The 18,080-nt window shown below is 39.9% G+C and overlaps 1 protein-coding gene across 5 annotated transcripts in view; it reads left to right on the top strand.

The window, feature by feature from the left end:
* The window catches only part of LMO3 (LIM domain only 3), an 81,422-nt gene that overhangs the window by 613 nt on the left and 62,729 nt on the right, over positions 1-18,080 (top strand). Inside the window, exons 1-2 of one of the 5 annotated variants that reach the window (XM_030542038.1) lie at positions 976-1,126; positions 10,748-10,961. In XM_030542038.1, the coding sequence (XP_030397898.1) occupies positions 10,756-10,961 (206 nt within the window). In that variant the 5' untranslated portion in view covers positions 976-1,126; positions 10,748-10,755. The other 4 variants (XM_030542028.1, XM_030542020.1, XM_030542002.1 and 1 more) reach the window with 4 other exon arrangements.

Here is an 18,080-nt window from a genome sequence, read left to right on the forward strand (position 1 = left end):
AGCCTCTTCATCTGCACGATTTTTTCTGATGATTTTTTTTGTGAATAATTCATATGATTATGAAGAGAAAAACTGCTATTTTCTATCTCTTTCTCTCTCCTGCAGCACAGATTAAAAAAAATCTTGCTGTAAATTGCATGATTGGGGAGATAGCCTGCTTTCAAATAATTTAATTCATGACAAAACCTAATTACTGTCAGGTAATACCCTGTCAGCTTTAATGCATTTCATCAGTCATAATGAAAAGAAGAGCATTTTATGACCCATCTAATTATCATTACATTTTAGGGGGAAATGAATGGCATGGAGCTGAATGTTAACTATTCCATTTTATTCCTTTACACATGTGGTCTGGCATATTATTCACTAATTTTTTTTTAAATCTTTTTTGGGGGGCGGGAGAGGGCTGGAAAGATGCAATTAGATCTGGGTGTTTGTCCCTTGCGCGCGCACAAAAAAAAGTGACAACGTGGTTAATGTCTATGCAGGTTCGTGTTGACATCGGGTATCTTATTGCCACAGTCCAAATAGAGTACTAATTACTGCGAATGATGTCACCGTAGGCAGAGGAATAATCCCATCATTTAATTAGTTGAATGATTTAAACAAAGATTTGCATAGATGCACTAATCAGTTGCCATGAATTACAGAGCAGCAGTTGCCAGCGAGGGGTAACAGATCATACAGTTGGAGGGGGGGGGGGAAATCTCATCTCCTTGAACATAATTAATTTAATTGTCCTCATTAGCTGTACCATTTGTTTTGATTTTATTTCTCCCTTTTCCCCACACAACTTCTCCCTCCCTCTCTTCTTCTCCGAGTGCATTGGTTGAGAGCGAGCGAGAGACGCACACGGCTGTATTTTCAGAGTGGTGTGGTAGGAGAAGTAGTCTATAAACACAACGAAGTGCGTCTGGTCGCTGAGCGTATGGGTGCGTGCACGAGAAAGGCAGGTTTCTGGCGAGTCTTGCTTTTCTCTGTTTGCAGATCATATCAACAGAAGGGGCTTTTATTTATCTGCTGCCTCTGACTCTGCTTTTCGGGAGCTTGCTCAGGTTGGTTGTGGCTGAGTTTGGTCCCATCCCATTTAGCGAGAGGAGGGCAACAGAATCAGGAATACTCACAGGTACTGAAGTTATCTAAGTGTACCCCCCACCCCTCAAAGCGTGTGCATTTACTAGGTTGATTTGACTTTTTTTTTTTTTTAATTAGAACTGCTGGATTATATGGGGAGGGGATGGTGGCAGAGTACTTCAATGCTTTTAAACCTTGGGGCTTGAAAGACTTCCATAATATGAGTGTCATTCAAATTTGGGGTATGTTGTAAGCTGACATCTTTCAAAGCTTTGTGGAAATCTAGTGTGGTGCTCCTAACAGCAGACAACAGAGAATCACTTTGAAGTCTGAAAACTGGCTTCACAAATTCTTAATCTGGTCTTTCTCCAAGTGCAGATGGCTCTTAAAGGAAGATGCGGTGGATTTTTTTTTTTTACTTTATTTACAGTAGACTAGGCTCAACATCTTTTATTATAGAAAGCCAAGAAGCGTTCAGTCACGGTTACAAAGCTGATTAGCAAGTACGCCATACCTATTTTATTTTAATTTATTTATTTTTGGTCTATCTGGCTTCTGGTCAAGTAGATTTAAACATTTGATTCTGTCCCTCCACCCTTTAAGCATAGAGTGAGATCTCGCATTAGATTTGGGGCTGGGCATCCCATACAGAGAGACGAGTTCACTGAGGGATTATCCTGAGACGTGGACAGTCAGTTTAAACAATAATTTAAGGTGGCATATGCCAAGCGGTGCCCAATGTGAGTACTGGTAGATCGACCCCCTTGGCAGGTCTGATTGGGAGTTTGGAGATGTGCTTGAAAGTTAGGAACCAGCTGAGGAAGGAAATACAACACTGGAGTTCTCGGACAGTTCTGAAAATCCCATTTTGGCAGCGCAGAGTTAGTATTGATATTGAATGGGTTTTCGCTTTCACCTTAAGGGTCTTTCCTGGGATTAATTAATAGCGCCAGAGATGTGTATCTTGCCACCCCCCCACCCCCCCGTGTTTTGCCTGGGTAACTTTTTTGGGGGGTGCACGCTCCCTCTCTTTCCTGAGTCTGTTTCTGGAGGGCTGGGGAGGCTGATGCTGAATGGCTTCTGTAGAGGTCACTTTTTGTGTGTGAGGTTGTCCCTGGTGTTTGTGTCTAGCATATGCATGTGGTTTTGCTGACTGCACTCTCAGGCTTGTAAATTTTCACCATGGGAAATTACCAACAAAGCCCAATCTGTCTCCTGGCTGCTTTGCACTTTCCGAGGGCGGCTGTAGTTGAGTGAGCTGCAGAACGGGAGGGGGAGAAAGAGGAAGGGGGGGTGTGGTGGGGGAAGAGAGGTAAATAGCCTTAAATCGGAAGGGAGCTGCTTTCTCTGTGGTCTTCCACGAGAGCTGCTTGGGCTCTGCTGGATCAGTAATAACCGAGTGACCTTTTCTTTTGCTGTATTATGTCTGGCTGGTAAGGAATTGCGTTTTGCAGCTGATAAAGCCCTGACTTCATTCAACGCGGCTCCTCACACGCTGCTTTTAGGTAAGTTGTCTTCAGCCAGGACGGCGAGAGACAGCCTTGGATTGCAAGATCCTAAAAGGAGGACACCTGTAGCTAGGATGCGGTCAACACAATTACTTGGCGGATCCTTGAGGACCTCATTATTTTAAACTAAAAAGAATAGCGAGCTCTCTTTTCCCCCCATCTCTCCCGCTCATCCCTATATTTTTCCCCCAAACAATGCTTCTTTTTGACCTTTCCCAAGGAGAAAAGCTACAAAGCAGCCACTGTGCTTATTGAACTGCCTCCCCCTGTATCGCTTAATTGAGAAGGTAAGTGAGGCAACTGTATACACAAGCTTTGGATCATTTATGTGTGTGCGCATCTCTCTCTCTCCCCTAATGAGTCATAAACTGGGGCTGCAACACACACATACTCATTCGTCTCTGCACTGCAACTTTCACTCAAGCTGCAGCTCTGCCGAGACTGTTTTGTTTAAATCATGTGAGGCTTCATTATTTTAATGATGAGACATGAAATACATGCAATCGGAGGATGCTGAGCGAGACCCGCGCAGCTGAATGTCTGGAGAAACAGCAGTCAAAGTTAACAATGAAACTGCAGCAATTTCCACATTATTTTCCCTTCCAGAGCGTCTCGAAATGTAGCCTCAGTTATCAGGGGAGCAGGTGGATGATTTTCCCCCTCTGCTTTAATCCCAGCATCTCCCTTTAGAACCGGTTAATTTGTAACTGGCTCTGTTGTCGTTTTGAACCCTTGAGATGGGGTCCAGCAATTAGCACTCCTCCATTGCCACAAATGGATGTTTGTTGTTTTGCTTGCTTGTTAAAGCAAAGCAAGTGGGGTGAGAGAGGAGGATATAGTGAAATGCCAAATACACACGGGGTAATATACTGGGAATCAGGCTGATGCAGTGCATTTTTACATGAGGTATGTATGGGGGGGGGGGGAGAAAGGGTGTTATGAAATACTAGATCTATTTATGATCTTTTTCATATTGAACGTGATATGGTAGGCTAACGCTGCATGTGACAGTTTAATCAAATCCATTTGTTACCACGAATCTAAAAGAGACCACTGGGATTATAGGATTACGGGCAGAGTTAGGGAAGCATGTGGTTTTGTCATTCGCCATCATTTTGCACACTGCTACATTGCAAGTGGCTGGCTTGTGTTTGTTCCACCAGTCCCCTAACCTCCACCTCCCCCGCCCCCCCCCCCCAGTCTCCAAAGTGCCTGCACAATAGCCCAGCATCGGCTGTCTGGTGTGTGTCTGGCTGCAGCATATAAGGCTCCTCGTTTGACCCAAACTGGGGAAATACTTGCTACTTTGGCTGGGATTTGGTGCTCAGTGAGAAGGCGCTGTCTAGGCACTCTTAAGTCAACTCATGCAGAAAAAGGAGAAAAGTTTTGGTAAGGTTTCGATCTCGTGTCTTAGTTTGTATTTAGCATCAACCGTGCACACTCTGGGAGTGTTGAAAAGGCTGATTTCTCTTTCTAAATATGTTGCTGTAGCCTGTGTGTGTTCTAAAGAGATCTGAAATATTGCTTCCTTGAAGTTTTGTAGGACTGCTGCTTAAGCCAATTAATCTTGCTAGGTGCAATAAATATTGTACATTCTCTTGCAACCCCTTGCCCCATCCCTGTGCGGTTTGAAAAGGAATTAGCACAAAAGGCTTGAGCGTGTAACTCCAAAAGGGATCCTTTGTTGTAGAGTGTATGTATGTTTCTTTCTTTTTTTGCATGTGAGCTGCATCAAAATTGAACTCAGTCTTGCAAATCTCTTGTTGGCCTTTGCCAAGCACTAGCACTTTGCTGCCATGGTAACTGTAATTAAACTGATAAGAGTGGAAAAATGTCAGTATCTCTGAGCCTTGCAGCTGCATTGGAGAAAAAGGGAATCAAATTGGTTCCCAGCATCATTGCTCAAAAAAAAAAAGGGGGGGGGAGCGTGTAGGGGTAGGAACACAGTTAAGAAGCAGTTCCAGTCCCTGAGATCAGGGGGACATCTATTTGCATTGTTGTCCCTCAGGGGGCTACAGCCTGCTGGGATGCTCTGGGCCAATGAAGAGAGAGAAACAACCTTTTAGGCCCAATCTAGCTGTCAAAAGGGGAGGGGAGAATCTTTTGTTTGTTGTCTCCTGGCAATCGAATGGCCACTTTGGCCAAATTTTTTAATGTGTCAGTGCTCCCAGCTGTGGGACTGAGTTCCTATTTTAGCATCCATCTAACCTCCCCTTCTACCCACTTCCCCCCAACATTCACCCCCCCCCATCTGATTCATACATGTCTTTAGAAGCAGGGGTGAAGTTTTGTTATTTACTATAGCAAAATTAGCTCAAAAGTACACAAAAGAATCCACATTCACAGTACTCAAAAACCTTACTTTTTTCATTAAAAAAAAAAACAAACCCTGGGTGTTATGGAGTTGCGGTTACTTTGTTGTGTTAACTACAGAAGCTGAGCCTGTGCGGATGAATGGCACAGAACAAGAGCGCATAATGGAAGCAATCAACCGTTAGGCTGGTTCACAATGCAATCCAGGCAATTAAAAGCTCACCAGAGTTTAAATGAAATGGTTCTACTTATTTCTGCGCATCACATTGCACAGGCTATTATTTGTCTCTCTTTTTAATTATGATTTCCCTTAACCTGTCAAATAACTCAGAATAGCAGGGTCTCGGAGGCAATAAGAATTTTCCACAGAACAATTCACATGCCAATCTCACTAGTTATGACTCCTCATGTGCTGTAAGCCAGTTATGAAATGTATCTCAGTTTATGAACACTTACACTCGTGTTAAAAGAAGTTATCTTCCATTCTCCTGAATGGTTGGGAGAGAAGCCGTTGGCTGCTTTGGAAGTGTGTGACTACAAGCATCTGGGGCATCTGAAAAGCAGGGGAGCTGGAACAATTTGAATAGTGGGGGTGCTAAGCTATTGAACCAAACTGTAAACCCTGTATATGATGGAAACCCGATCAAGCTAGGGGGTGCGGCAGCTACCCTGAAAAAGTTTTGGGTTTCGCTCTCCCCAGAAACTTTAATTCTTTTGTTTGGTTTTGTGTATTTTGTTTGAAAATTCTTTAATTTTAAAATTACTTAAGTTATCCAAACTAGTCTTTTTAAAACACAGGCAAAACTTTGCCCTTTGTGAGGTATAGCCCATTGATATTGGTAGGAGCTGTGCCTAGCCAAGGGCAAAATGTAGCCCTAAGTGTTCAAATGAACCAGTGCAGAATAAGCATGGAAAAGTCAGATGCTTAGTTTCTGACTGACACTTTTAGTTTAAGACTATAATATCAACTCTACAGAGAAGAACAGTATGTTCTGTCCAGCATCTTCCACAATGTGGGCACCGATCTTCATTGCAAATGCTAGGTTCGCATTGCAAATATTCTAGTGTACACCAAATACTTGTTTCCCTCAATTGGGGAAGAGGGTGAGTAACGGTTATATAGTTGGAGTGAGATTTGATTTATTTATCTATTCTTTGCTGTATACTCCATATTTTCAGGAGCCCATTTCCCCCCCCCCCTCCACTCTTCTCCTTCTTTTGTGGAGTTCATATCCACAAATTGACAGCCATTTCACAGTACATTCCAAATAAAAAGAATGGGAATGAGTCATTTTGAAGGATTTGGTTTTGGCAGACCAGGGTAAAGTCCAGGAATTGGTAAATCAGAAGATAGAAATCTTCTCTTAACTTTCCCCAGGAGTTCAAAGGGTAGAAGATGGTGTCTAGGAAAATTTCTTCAACCTAGAAAGTTGTACTATCTGCCGTGACTTAAAAAAAAAAAATCCTTGATCGTATACCAAACTATTAAGAAATGTTAATTTGAGAGTGGAAAACTAGGGCCAATAATTGTGATCAGTCTAGACTATAGATCTGTGCTAGATAATGGGTAGTGCTCTGCACTGCTGTGTAGGGAAACCTTGGTTTAATTTTACAGATCAAGTGCTCAACTCACTGAGCTGAGTGTGTTTTGGAAAGGCTGCTCACAGTAGCTTGTGCCCTAGAACTAGCGGAAGTAATGTACACCCCTCAGCAACAACCAGTCAAACAGTGTTTGGGTGGTGACTCCATCCACAGGGAGTCCTGCGGTTCTTCCTTAGAACAGAAGGATCCAGACAGTGGTCCAGGGCGAGCTGGCTGACCGTAAGATGCTGGCAGTCTTTATTTCAGACTAATATATTTTTGGACATCTTTTAATTTAATTTGGACATCTTTTAATTTAATTTATCACTTTCCATGTAAGCAATTGCTGTAGTTGCCATAGGGATCATATGAGATCCTTAATGGGTGAGAGCTTATCCATGAGACCATCTGTGTTAATGTGACCCACACAACAGGAAAAAAAATGGAAACTCTGCCCTAGAAATGAAGGGACAGAAATTGTCCAGGGTTTAGAAAGAGGAGGGGGGAGTATCCTAAGAGTCTACTAAGCACTGCCAATACTTTTTTTTTTTCCCCCCCCATCGAGGGCGGGGGCGGGTGACAGACAGGTCAAGCCCTGAGGAGGACTTTTAGAGAAAAATTACTGAAATGTTTGAAATTTATTTCCAAGTAATGTTAATCAGTTGCACTGGATGAATTTTCACCAAAAGGGATGAGACTTCAATCTAATGCAGCTGTTGTGAAAAATCTCTCCTTCCCCCAATGGAACCTACAAGTGTTGTCCTCATGAGAAGACAGATCTTGCCAGTTGGATGCATCTGAGCCACCTTTACCTCAGCTGCAAGAAAACAGGTGGGGTCAGTGGGTTGGGGCATGAGGACACTCTCCCGAATCACTGAGGCAGAGACATGAGAAGGGAGCTGTGAATACAGTTAAAAATCTTGATGTAGTTTGACCATGTCCTTACTTTTGCATCACATTTTCTGTTGGAAGACACTACAGGCCACACCTTTACTTATAACATGATGACCTCAGACAAGCCTCTGGGGAATCATGAGGTTTGATTATTTTAATGCTCTCAGATTTTTGAGCCTTGCATCAGTTCTTGCAGCTTGTTCACTTCAGATTGCAAAAGGACATTTGCTCACTAGTTTGATCAATTAGGATCAGAGACTGCCAGCCTGGATTTTCTATCATGGTTCCCTATCAAGTGAAAATTTTTACATTCAAGATATAAATTTTAAAGCCCTTAGCTATCTTAGCTCCTTATTTAACCTGGATTCCTTCAAGCTAAAGTTTGAAGTCCTTCATCCTTCTGAACTTTTAAAACCAAATTCCAAGTAATTTAGGCTTGTTATTCATCAGTCTCTTTTCATTGGTTTATACTGTGTATGTGGTTTGGAGACTGCCTTGTGCAAAGCCATGAATGGCACTGATATTTAACAAATGCTTATTTCGGAGGAAATGTTCAATGCTGAGGTTTCTCTTTTATTCTGAGTGAGTATTAAATATCCAGTGGGATTTTTCCATAAGGTGTTTTCTCCAGTGTTCTTGACACAAGTTCTTGAAAGGTGTTCTGTGTACTGTTTGACTGCTGCCTTTACTCTCCATTCGTGGCTATATTTAAGTGGTGCTCTGTGCATGCTGCTTGTGGGTGGAGGAGCATGGCGTAAGGTGCCATAGACAGTGCTTAAGGCACTGGCCTATGACATGGGTGATCTGAATTTTTTTTTTCTGACTCTGCTGTGGGCTTCCCATGTGACCTTGGGAGAGTCACTTAATCCATGCCTCAGTTCCCCATATGTAAAATGGGGATTATGTCCATATCCCTACTGGGAGCCATGAAGATCAATTAATTGAGAGATGCTATAGTGCTGGAGGGAGGCGCAATACACAAAGACAGAAATAAAATTGTTCAATATTTATGAGCTGTTGACATCTCAAATTAGCACTGTTGTATTTTGGGTTGCTTTGTGTTACATACGAAGTACTTTCCATGTAATGAAATGTTAATCTAACAAATGACTAATAGATGGCAGGGGAATGGGGGCATGCCACAGTGTGAGTGGGGATTACAGTTCTAACTTCAGTGACCACAGAGCTTCTGAGGTAAAACGTACTCCCTCTGACCCCCCCCAAAAGCCTCTTAATGGGATATAGAATTTGTGTAGACTGTAGTAACCACGTGTTCTCCTTGCAACTACACTTAAAAACCACTTAAAATCTACCCCTGGTGCAGAATGCAGCAGCTTGTCTTAGTGGTGACAGCCATAAAGGTATATTATAACAGTGTTTCAAAGTCTACGCTGGCTTCCTGTTAGCTTGTTAGCTTAACCTGAGCTAGGTAAGAGATTATAGCTACTTCAGACTGCTTCTGCCTCCTGGTATGCTACTACAACAGTTGAGATCATCTGATAAGCTAAATTTTGCAGTTCCCAGCTTTTATAACAGTAGGTGGTAGGGCATCCTTGGTGAAGAGTCCATAACTCTGGATGTTGCTTTCCTTCATTGCTCTCAGAGTCCACATCTGACCTTCAAGGCATGGAGCAGAGCCCTACTATTTTCCCAACCTCTGCCTGAGGAGGGAGAGCAATGAGTGTGCGTAGTAACACTTGGTTCTGGGTTGGGGTTTCATTATATTGCTCAGATCTTTCACATTTGGCTGTGAGAAACTGATCGTAATATTTATAATTGGGTGCACTCTTATTAAAAATACATAAACTTATAGGCTTGGCTTGAAACACTGGAAAAAATATAGTAATGAGTCTGTCGTGTGTGTGTGGTGCATGCTCTCTTGCTTTTTCTCTGCTGCCTGCCTGTTGTAAGGCAAGGAGCAATAATGTAGCCCTGTTAGGCATTTAAAATGGGAGGACTTTGAGATGCTAGAGGCAGGGGAGAGAAATGCTTGGATTTTAAAGGACAAGTCTGATAACTATACTGATCTGGGGTGGAGATTCAAAGTATTAACCTAGAGACATTCATTTTCAAGATCTTTGGGGGCAGATGTGTGTTTACCCTGTGCACTGTTAAAACTAATGCAGTCGGGTCCTACTCCTGATTGTGTCCTTGGTGATACAGCAACTAAGGCCTTGTCTACACTGTGGGGGGAGATCGATCTAAGTAACGCAACTTTAGCTACATGAATAACATAGCTGAAGTTGTTGTACTGAGCTCTACTTACCGCAGGGTCCACGCTATGCTATGTCAACAGGAGATACTCACTCTCTCGTCAACTCCCCTTGAGCTTCTCATTCAGGTGCAGTACAGGAGTCAACGGGACAGTGATCTGCAGTCAACTATAGCGGGTCTTCACTAGACCCACTAAATCGACCGCCGATGCATCTATCGCTGCACAATGGGCTTTCTACACTTATTGGGGGATCATAGTCTCATTTCCAGTTCTCATAGCCATCTATTCCCCCTCCTTACAAGTAGATGTCAGACACTCAACATCTCATTAGTGGCATTCACTGTTTTATCTAAAGATATAATATTTCCATTTACTTCTCTTCAGGAATGTTTGTTAGAGCAGGTGTTAGTTCATAAAATGGTCTTGTTCTATAGCACTGTGTACTGGCCAGAGCTGAGGAATCAGGAGAAGTGGATTCTGTTGATCTGCTTGCCAGTGAATCACTGACCTTGTGCAGGTCATTTTAGGGCTAATAAAGCTTTGATGCTATTTAGTCTGGATGAAAAGTGCTCACAGAGGAAGAAATTCTCAGCACCTCCTAATTTTCACTAGCTGGCACTTTCTTTAGGTGCCTAAATGGGAACTGAGCACCCAGAAATCTGGCCCCAAATGTTGAGCACTCTTGTGAGGGGGAAAAAACCAGACTTGTATCTCCTAGTTGCTTCAGTTTTCCCACCTATAAAATTGGGAACACTCGTGCTTAATATCTGTGAATCCTTTGGATGTGCCTAGTACTAAATATTATCAAATTCAGGATTTTTTTGGCTTCTGATTCAGCTCTTCCTCAGATTTGTTCAAATTTCTGGCCATTAGAAATTTGACATTTTATATTAAATTGATTTTTTTAACCCATTATATAACAATTTTTGCCAAGTGACTGAGAAGGCAGGGATGCTAGGGAGAAGTAAGGAAACTGGAAGAGCTCTGCACTAACCAGTTAGATTAAATGAATATTAATGCTACTGTCAATGTGATATTAACTATTTAGATCATGTGCTTCGTCTGAAGAGCTGTCTCTTTATGCATTAGGAAGAAAAATTCACATCTGTGAAGGGGAGACAGTTGTTGATCTCATTCTCCTGTCTCATTTGTTTTATTTCAGGTATACAAATGCTCTCAGTCCAGCCAGACACCAAGCCGAAAGGTTGTGCTGGCTGCAACCGTAAGATCAAGGACAGGTATCTTCTAAAAGCCCTGGACAAATATTGGCATGAGGACTGCCTGAAGTGTGCTTGCTGTGACTGTCGTTTGGGGGAGGTGGGCTCCACCTTGTACACCAAAGCCAACCTTATCCTTTGTCGCAGAGACTACCTGAGGTAGGAGGGAATTATGGTTGTCTACTATGTAAGCATTGTAGTCCTGTTCAATCTTTTTTACACAGTGAGAGATCTTGGTACAATAAACACCTGACTGCTATAAAATCTTCGCCCAGTACTATATTTTAAGTACTGCATAGATAAAACAAATGCCATGATAGAGAAAATACGTCGACTTGAAGTAACCCACTGCGTACCTTCTTAAAGTATAGTGTTCAGTGTAAAATGTATAGCTGTCAGCCTGACAACACTGGAGTCTGAAGCCTTCTATTTAGAGGAGAGTGTAAGAAATGTAGCTTTCTCACTCTGCGGTTCTTCTGCCCCTAACTTGGAGGAATCCTTTCTACCTCTTATAAGAAAAGTGCAGAGATTTACATCTGTAAAGCTCACTAATATGTTGCAGATTAATTGGTCCACTTAGACCGTGTTGGTGTGTTTTAAGACAGTGCTACGTTGACATGTACTAGGGACCCTTAAGTGCACCCCAGCAAAGTCTACATGGACCCATTAATGTACAATATGTTAAGTGCATGTTAGAACTCTCAATCTTGTAAAACACATTACCCCACTCTGCAGACACCACCTAAAGTAGATTAGGTGGTATGTATAAAATGGCCATATTCCCCAGAAAAATGTAGCAACACAAATTAATGTGAAATGCTGTAATGGTGATGACTGGTACTCAACTGGCTGGCCTCATTACATCTCCCTGCCTTAATGATGATCAGATTGTGGGAAGCGAACACAGGTGCGAGCTCTGTGCTGCTGCTTGGTACCTCCCATTCTGTTATGCACTCTCTGATCTGCGATACAAATTGAGGCACTTCAAATGCAGTCTTGTGTAATATGGTGTGGTTTTCCTTGTGAAGCCCACCATTACAGGTTCGAGAACACTGAACTGAATGCAAGGTAGTGTAGCACAGGTGTGGCAGAGCTCAGCATAGAGTTTGGACCCTGAGAGTGCCAGTGAAGTACCTAGTGAGGTAGTCTTCTAACAAATTGGTACAGTTGCTTGAAAAGGCTGGAAACCATATCTAAAGGAATTCATGTACAACTGTCAGTTATATGCTCATGGCCCTGGTCTCAAAATGCAGAAAAAAACAGCTTTTTTCCTGGTGACAATCTTCTGATTTTTTTCAAACTAATTTTTAAGATTTCCCCCTCCCCCCCCCCATTTCAAATGATTATGCAGTAGTGAAAAAAGTCACATGAAAAAGCCATGAAGCAGTTACAGGTTTATCGGTGTCTTTGTATTTGCTGTCAGTGAGTTAAGCAAATTTAGGATCTTGAAATAACCTCTCAAATCAACAGCAAAAAATGATCAAGACCGTTCTGTTTTGTGGTGCAGACTAGAACCTTGTGGTGCGGATTTGTTCTATGGCTGCTTGGGCTCTGCACAGTTAGCTCGAGTGAAAACTTGGTTTGCCAGTAGATTGAGCTTGAAGACTGTTTGACCTAATATGCCAATAGGAAGAGACCCCATTTCTACATAGTCATTTGTCTGAATATGACCACACTTGAAACCTGTGTGTCATCTATACACAGTATTTGCTTTTCTGATTAGTGTAACTACAACCAACGGGGGAGAAATTGTGTTACTGTCAGGTTTAAATATTTCATCTTGCTGTGGATTCATTAAAATCTAGTCATGGTGCTTATTCTGTAGTGATATTTGCAAATGTATAGACTCAAACTTTGTATTTACACTAAACTTCAAAGTGATGCACTTAAGGTAATTGCAAATAGTCGTATTCCTCATTGCCTCATTACTTATGCAGTGAACCTGTACAAGTAATCTTCATTATAATGCTGATGAAGAAGCTAGTTGTTCTCTAGCATTATAGACAAATAGTTTACAAAATATGAAAACTTGATATGAATATGAAGAATAAATTACTTTGTACTAACAGATTAGGGTTAGATTACAGCTTCAAACGATCCTCTTACAATCTTTTTTTTATTTTAACTGTAAACAGAGTTTTAGTCAGTTACATATAAAATTGTAGTAGCTTCCTATTAATTTATGTAGTGCCCTCTAGAGGATATGAGACTTCAATGATACTAAGAGTTAAATAGTTTAACAATTTCTCTTTCTGTTCATTGTTTTTCAATAAGACATCCATTCCAGAAATTCTGTAAGCAATAATGGAGCCACTCTGTATGCTTTACATGGTTCGATTATCAAACTAGGGGAAGGAGGTTGTTTGCAGGGAGGCTTCCTGTCTTTCACCCTTCTTCAAATCTTGTGAGTGTACTTAAAAATTCATTCTGAAAAGTAGTAGTTTCTCAGAATCAGCACCTTGATATCATTGTGATTGGCACTATGTAACCTCCTTGGATATCTGGAACTCCTGAACTCTATTCAAACTTACTCTCCTTGTTAATGGTGTTAAACTAATTTTACTTTTAACCCCTGTTTTCTAAGCAGGGGACATCTCTGTAGTAAGATGTAACAAGCTATGTCCCAGAGGATTCATTGGTGGTCTCATCCTTAAACATATGAGTTGTCCTAGTGACTTCAGAGGGACAATTCATATCAATTAGAGGGGCAGTTGGGAAGGGGGCTGCAGGAATGAGCCCTATTCTGTTAACCAGGAAGTAAATTTTCTTGTATAAAGAAAGGGCTCAGTATTAGAAATAACTTTCCATGAAAATGAGATGCAGAATATAGTTTCCCTGCAGACTTCTGTCTCCTGCTCACACACTCTTAGGTTAAGAAGTGAAGACTTAATTTAAGGAATTTAGGTTCACTCTTTTATATTTTTGCATCCAATTATAGTAAATGGAACGTACTATTAATACAAACAGTTTTTCTTCAGAAATGTGAAATAACATCTTAATGTATCGACCTATCCCAATCTGTACTTCATTCTGACTGGCAGCATGTCCATTTACAAGAGTGATATTCTCTTCAAAATCTGTCATTATGGCAGTTAATGACCAGTTGTTATGTTAACAGCCCTTGGGCTGTTAACATATCAGACTGGTTGTTAACTGGAAGGTTACTACTTACTTAAACCACAGGTATGAATTGTATGAAGTATGCTTTAGTTGTGTCTCACAGGGAACTTTTACAAAAAACTTTAAAATGAAAAACTGATTATTGTTACCCTTCTTGGGTGGCAAGGTTTTTGCCTACTCTATCTGCTCACTTTTGCATGTTCATTAGCACCATGGGGCACATCCTTATTTTAGGGGCAAAGCGTGCGTGGCCCTGTCTCAAGGATTGCTACTCTGCTTGCGCGCATGTGTGCCGCAGTGGGTATTTCCAGATGCATGGTAATGTGTGCCGCACGTCTGAGAAGTGTCAAATGAAAGGCTGACAATTAAATGTAACTCAGTTGCATTAAATAATGAGCTTCCTCAGAAGCACTGAAAATATGAAACTACAGCTGTGCTAAGCTAGTAGCAATGTAGGTCAATCACCCTTTTCACTTAGGTGTTTAACTACTCAAACCCTGCTGAGCCACCAATGACTACAAAGTGCTGTTTCATTCCTATTTAATTTTGGCAGCATTTCACTGAAGAGCAGGCATTCACGTAGCTAAATTATCTTCACCGTTTCTGGTTTTAACTCAGCTCCATGACACTAAATGTTGGAGTGCATCTCTCTTTGGGTTTACTAAGAAGATAGTTTCTGATTTTTTTTTTTTAAATCCATTTCAACATGGAAATTGAATTAGAACTTTTATTACTTTTGCCAGGCAAAATTCTCTAGCCAAGCAAACAGATCATAGGAGAAGGATTCACAAAATAAATATTAGGGCGGGCTTTTTTTTAGGTAGTATATTTGTGGGAGAGTGAAATACAAAACATTACAATTTCTCTTTCTTATAGACTTAATGATATGTTAGCTTGTGAATTTACGGCAGACTTTAAAAGTATTGTGAACAGCTATAAAGATGACTAGATTACCTTTTTGTAGGGGAAGATGGTGAATTATATTTTATTTCCTTTGCTTTTGGCTGAAGACTTCAGAGACAAACCAAGTTTAAAAAAAAAAATTGGCACAGATCTTGTAAAGAATGAAAGCACGCTACAGAAAGTAAAGCGTTCAGGCATAAACATCCTAAAGATACAGCATCTGTAAAATATTTAGATTGTGGAAAGATGGATAAGGTTTGTAGGCTGCAAAGATATGAATTGTTTGAGGTGGATTCAGTCTTGCCTGTACAGTTGCCCTTACTCCAAAGGTGGTGGTTATTTAAAAATACAAACTAACAGGAATACTTTGGGTGAAATTCAAGAGAAGGAACTTTTAAAATGTGTCGTGGTCTGGTGCTGATTAATAGCTCCTGTGTGGTGTGTGGGTTATTTTCCCCCCCTTCCTTAGCATGTTGCAAATTGCATTTAAAAAACTGCAGACACCTAGGATATTAACTCCATCCAAAAATACATACATACATACATTAAAAGTGTGTTTCCCAGGGAAAACACTAGGAGTAGTTGGGTATGGAGTGTATTCTAAACAGTACCATATTTAATCAGCTTTCTTAATTCAGGGCAGGAACTGTCAAAGACTGAAGCACTAGGTCGCACTGAACTTCAAGTTTACCTATTGACGTGTGTTTGCGGGATTGAAGCATAAGAGCTCACTTTTCCTTACTAAGGGCCTGATCCTGGAAAGCTTTATTTAATTGAATATTCTTGTTGGCGTCTAGAGGATTATTCAAATGGATAAGTTTGCAGAAACGGGCCATAAAAAAACACTGATTTTTAAGATATGTCAGACACTGCATCTTTCTGCTTGTTAGGAATTATTAGTGTGTAAGATGCATGTGTTAATAAAAAGTACACTTATTATATGTGCTGTTAACTTTTTCTTTAAAAAAAAAAAAAAAAAACTATTGCAGTAGGAAACAACTTTTCCACTAACTGCTAAAGCGTGTGGTGAGATCTCCAGAACACTTCAGTCTTTCATTGCTCTCGTATAGTTTGGTAGACAAACGCTGATAACTAGTAATACTTCTCTGATATATTGGTCTAACTAGGCAGGATGTTGTATGTAATTTTATCCAGTTTAGCTTTTAATATGGCACCTTCAATTACATTGTAATAATTAGTGTTTAGTCACATGTGGAAATGCTATATTATAATACAATTGCTAAAGCAAAATCTCAAAGTTTGGTAAGTGAAGTTTGATGCTATCCAGCAGTTCCATGTTTCTGGTAATTTGTGCATTGTTAAGCTATCTCATTAATCCTATGGCTGTACTCAAGGAATTTCAGGAGAGCTGAAAGCAGACATGTAAGTTCTCCAGAAATTTTATGTTAAAAGTACACTTCATTTTGAAAACTGCTGCAGCATTTTGTGATGCTACTATTATATGGTATCTAAGTAGCAAATAATTGCACTAAAAAGATTTGTCAATTGATAACATTTTAACAGAAGTTTTTTATCATTTTAAGCTAGCCTGTACAATGCTAAACCAAATTTTATAGGATAGTTTAAAAATTCTATAGAAAGGATTTTGTTCTCTATTGAATTGTACAGGATTTTAAAGAGTTTATTCTATATCCTTCTATTTTAATATCTATAGTATCCTCTGTTTCTTCCCTATTGAATTCTATAGGACTCCTCCATAAATGAATATCTGTAACTCTTACTTTATCTATGTATAAAGTATTAGCTATATTTAAGTAAGTTGCTTCTGTAGGTGTAATTAATCTCAAATGCACACTGACTGATCTATGTTTTATGAGAATAAATACGAAACTTGTGTTCTAACTTTCGCAATGTTTTAGTATCAGATTTATAGTATATTCTTTCAATGCACCCTAAGTGCTGGTTTACAATATAGTAGTCTACAAAAATAAATACAGGAGCATAATTGTATGCTTGGGAATAAAGTATCTGCATATAATGAATTAATACTATTTGTCTGCCAGTGCAGTGTGGAATCTGTGTGGAATCTGTTTGGAATCTGGCTTTAAAAAAAAAAAAATTTCCAACCATCTTATATTTTGTTGCTTCTTGTCTGCAATTTTCCTGATTTTTTTTAATGCTATTTTACTTATTTTTGTAAATACTCTACAGCATGATTTTGGTTTTGGGAAGATAAATTCCTGAATCTTTTACCAGTGACAGATGGCTTAATTTCTAGCTTTCAAATGTGACTTAGATGTACTATACTTTTTTTTTTTTTCAACTTTAACATATGCTTGTTTCTCAGTATTAAATGTAACCTTTCTGGTGGCTTATAAGCAAGCTAGGAATTTCCAAGGTAAATTTCGAAGGTATCCAAGATACATTTTATGCAACATTTATGGCAGATCAAATAAATGCGGTTTGATAGTAAAGCAAAAAGCTTAATAAAACTTTCATCAATTTTCCCAAAAGAGAGGGATTTTTTTAAAAAAGGAAAACCATGTATTTTTCCCATTGAAAATGAAATAAAATATTCCTTGACAAATACATGTTTGAGGACCAAAATATTTCATGTATGTACAATGCATATTTTCAATGATAAAGGCTATCAGTTTTCATTTAGCAGTCATAGGTATGCTAAAATATGAGGGCATATATTGTTACCAGATGCCTTGTGTTTTGAAAGCTTATTTTCCCCAGTGGAGACTTTATGGTGACATGGAAGGCCCTTTAAATAAATCTAAACGATATCCCCAAGCTTAAAATCTGTCTGGCCCAAATATAATACTTGAATTGAATTTTTGATTCTAATGTTCAGTCAGGAACTGAATGACTGAAACCATTGCTAAGAAATCTTCTTGTAGTTAAGCAGTTATAAATCATGGCATTTTGGTATTGCTGCTCTCTTATATCCTTCTGTGGCTGAGACTCCAAATTATTCTAAATTCATGGGCCATTAGCCATTGGTCTCTCGACTCCCTTCTTTTCTTTGTTTTTAGGTGCCCATGGAAATGATGCATCTATTTATTTCAAAACATTAGAGCTTAAGACATCCCTAGGAATACATTGTTCCTTTAAGAATAGATATTGATTCTGTCACCAAGTCATCTTTTGAGTACAAGATGGACAATGTAGTTAGACATACCTGACTTGGCAGAAAAAACGTTCTGTTCTGGGGAGGGCATACATGGGATTGAATGTAGCCCACAGTAACTAAATTTTGGGTTTACCTACACTGCTTATTCTGCAATT

Source organism: Gopherus evgoodei, chromosome 1 (assembly GCF_007399415.2).
Source record: "Gopherus evgoodei ecotype Sinaloan lineage chromosome 1, rGopEvg1_v1.p, whole genome shotgun sequence".
In the NCBI taxonomy this organism is placed as follows: Eukaryota; Metazoa; Chordata; order Testudines; family Testudinidae; genus Gopherus; species Gopherus evgoodei.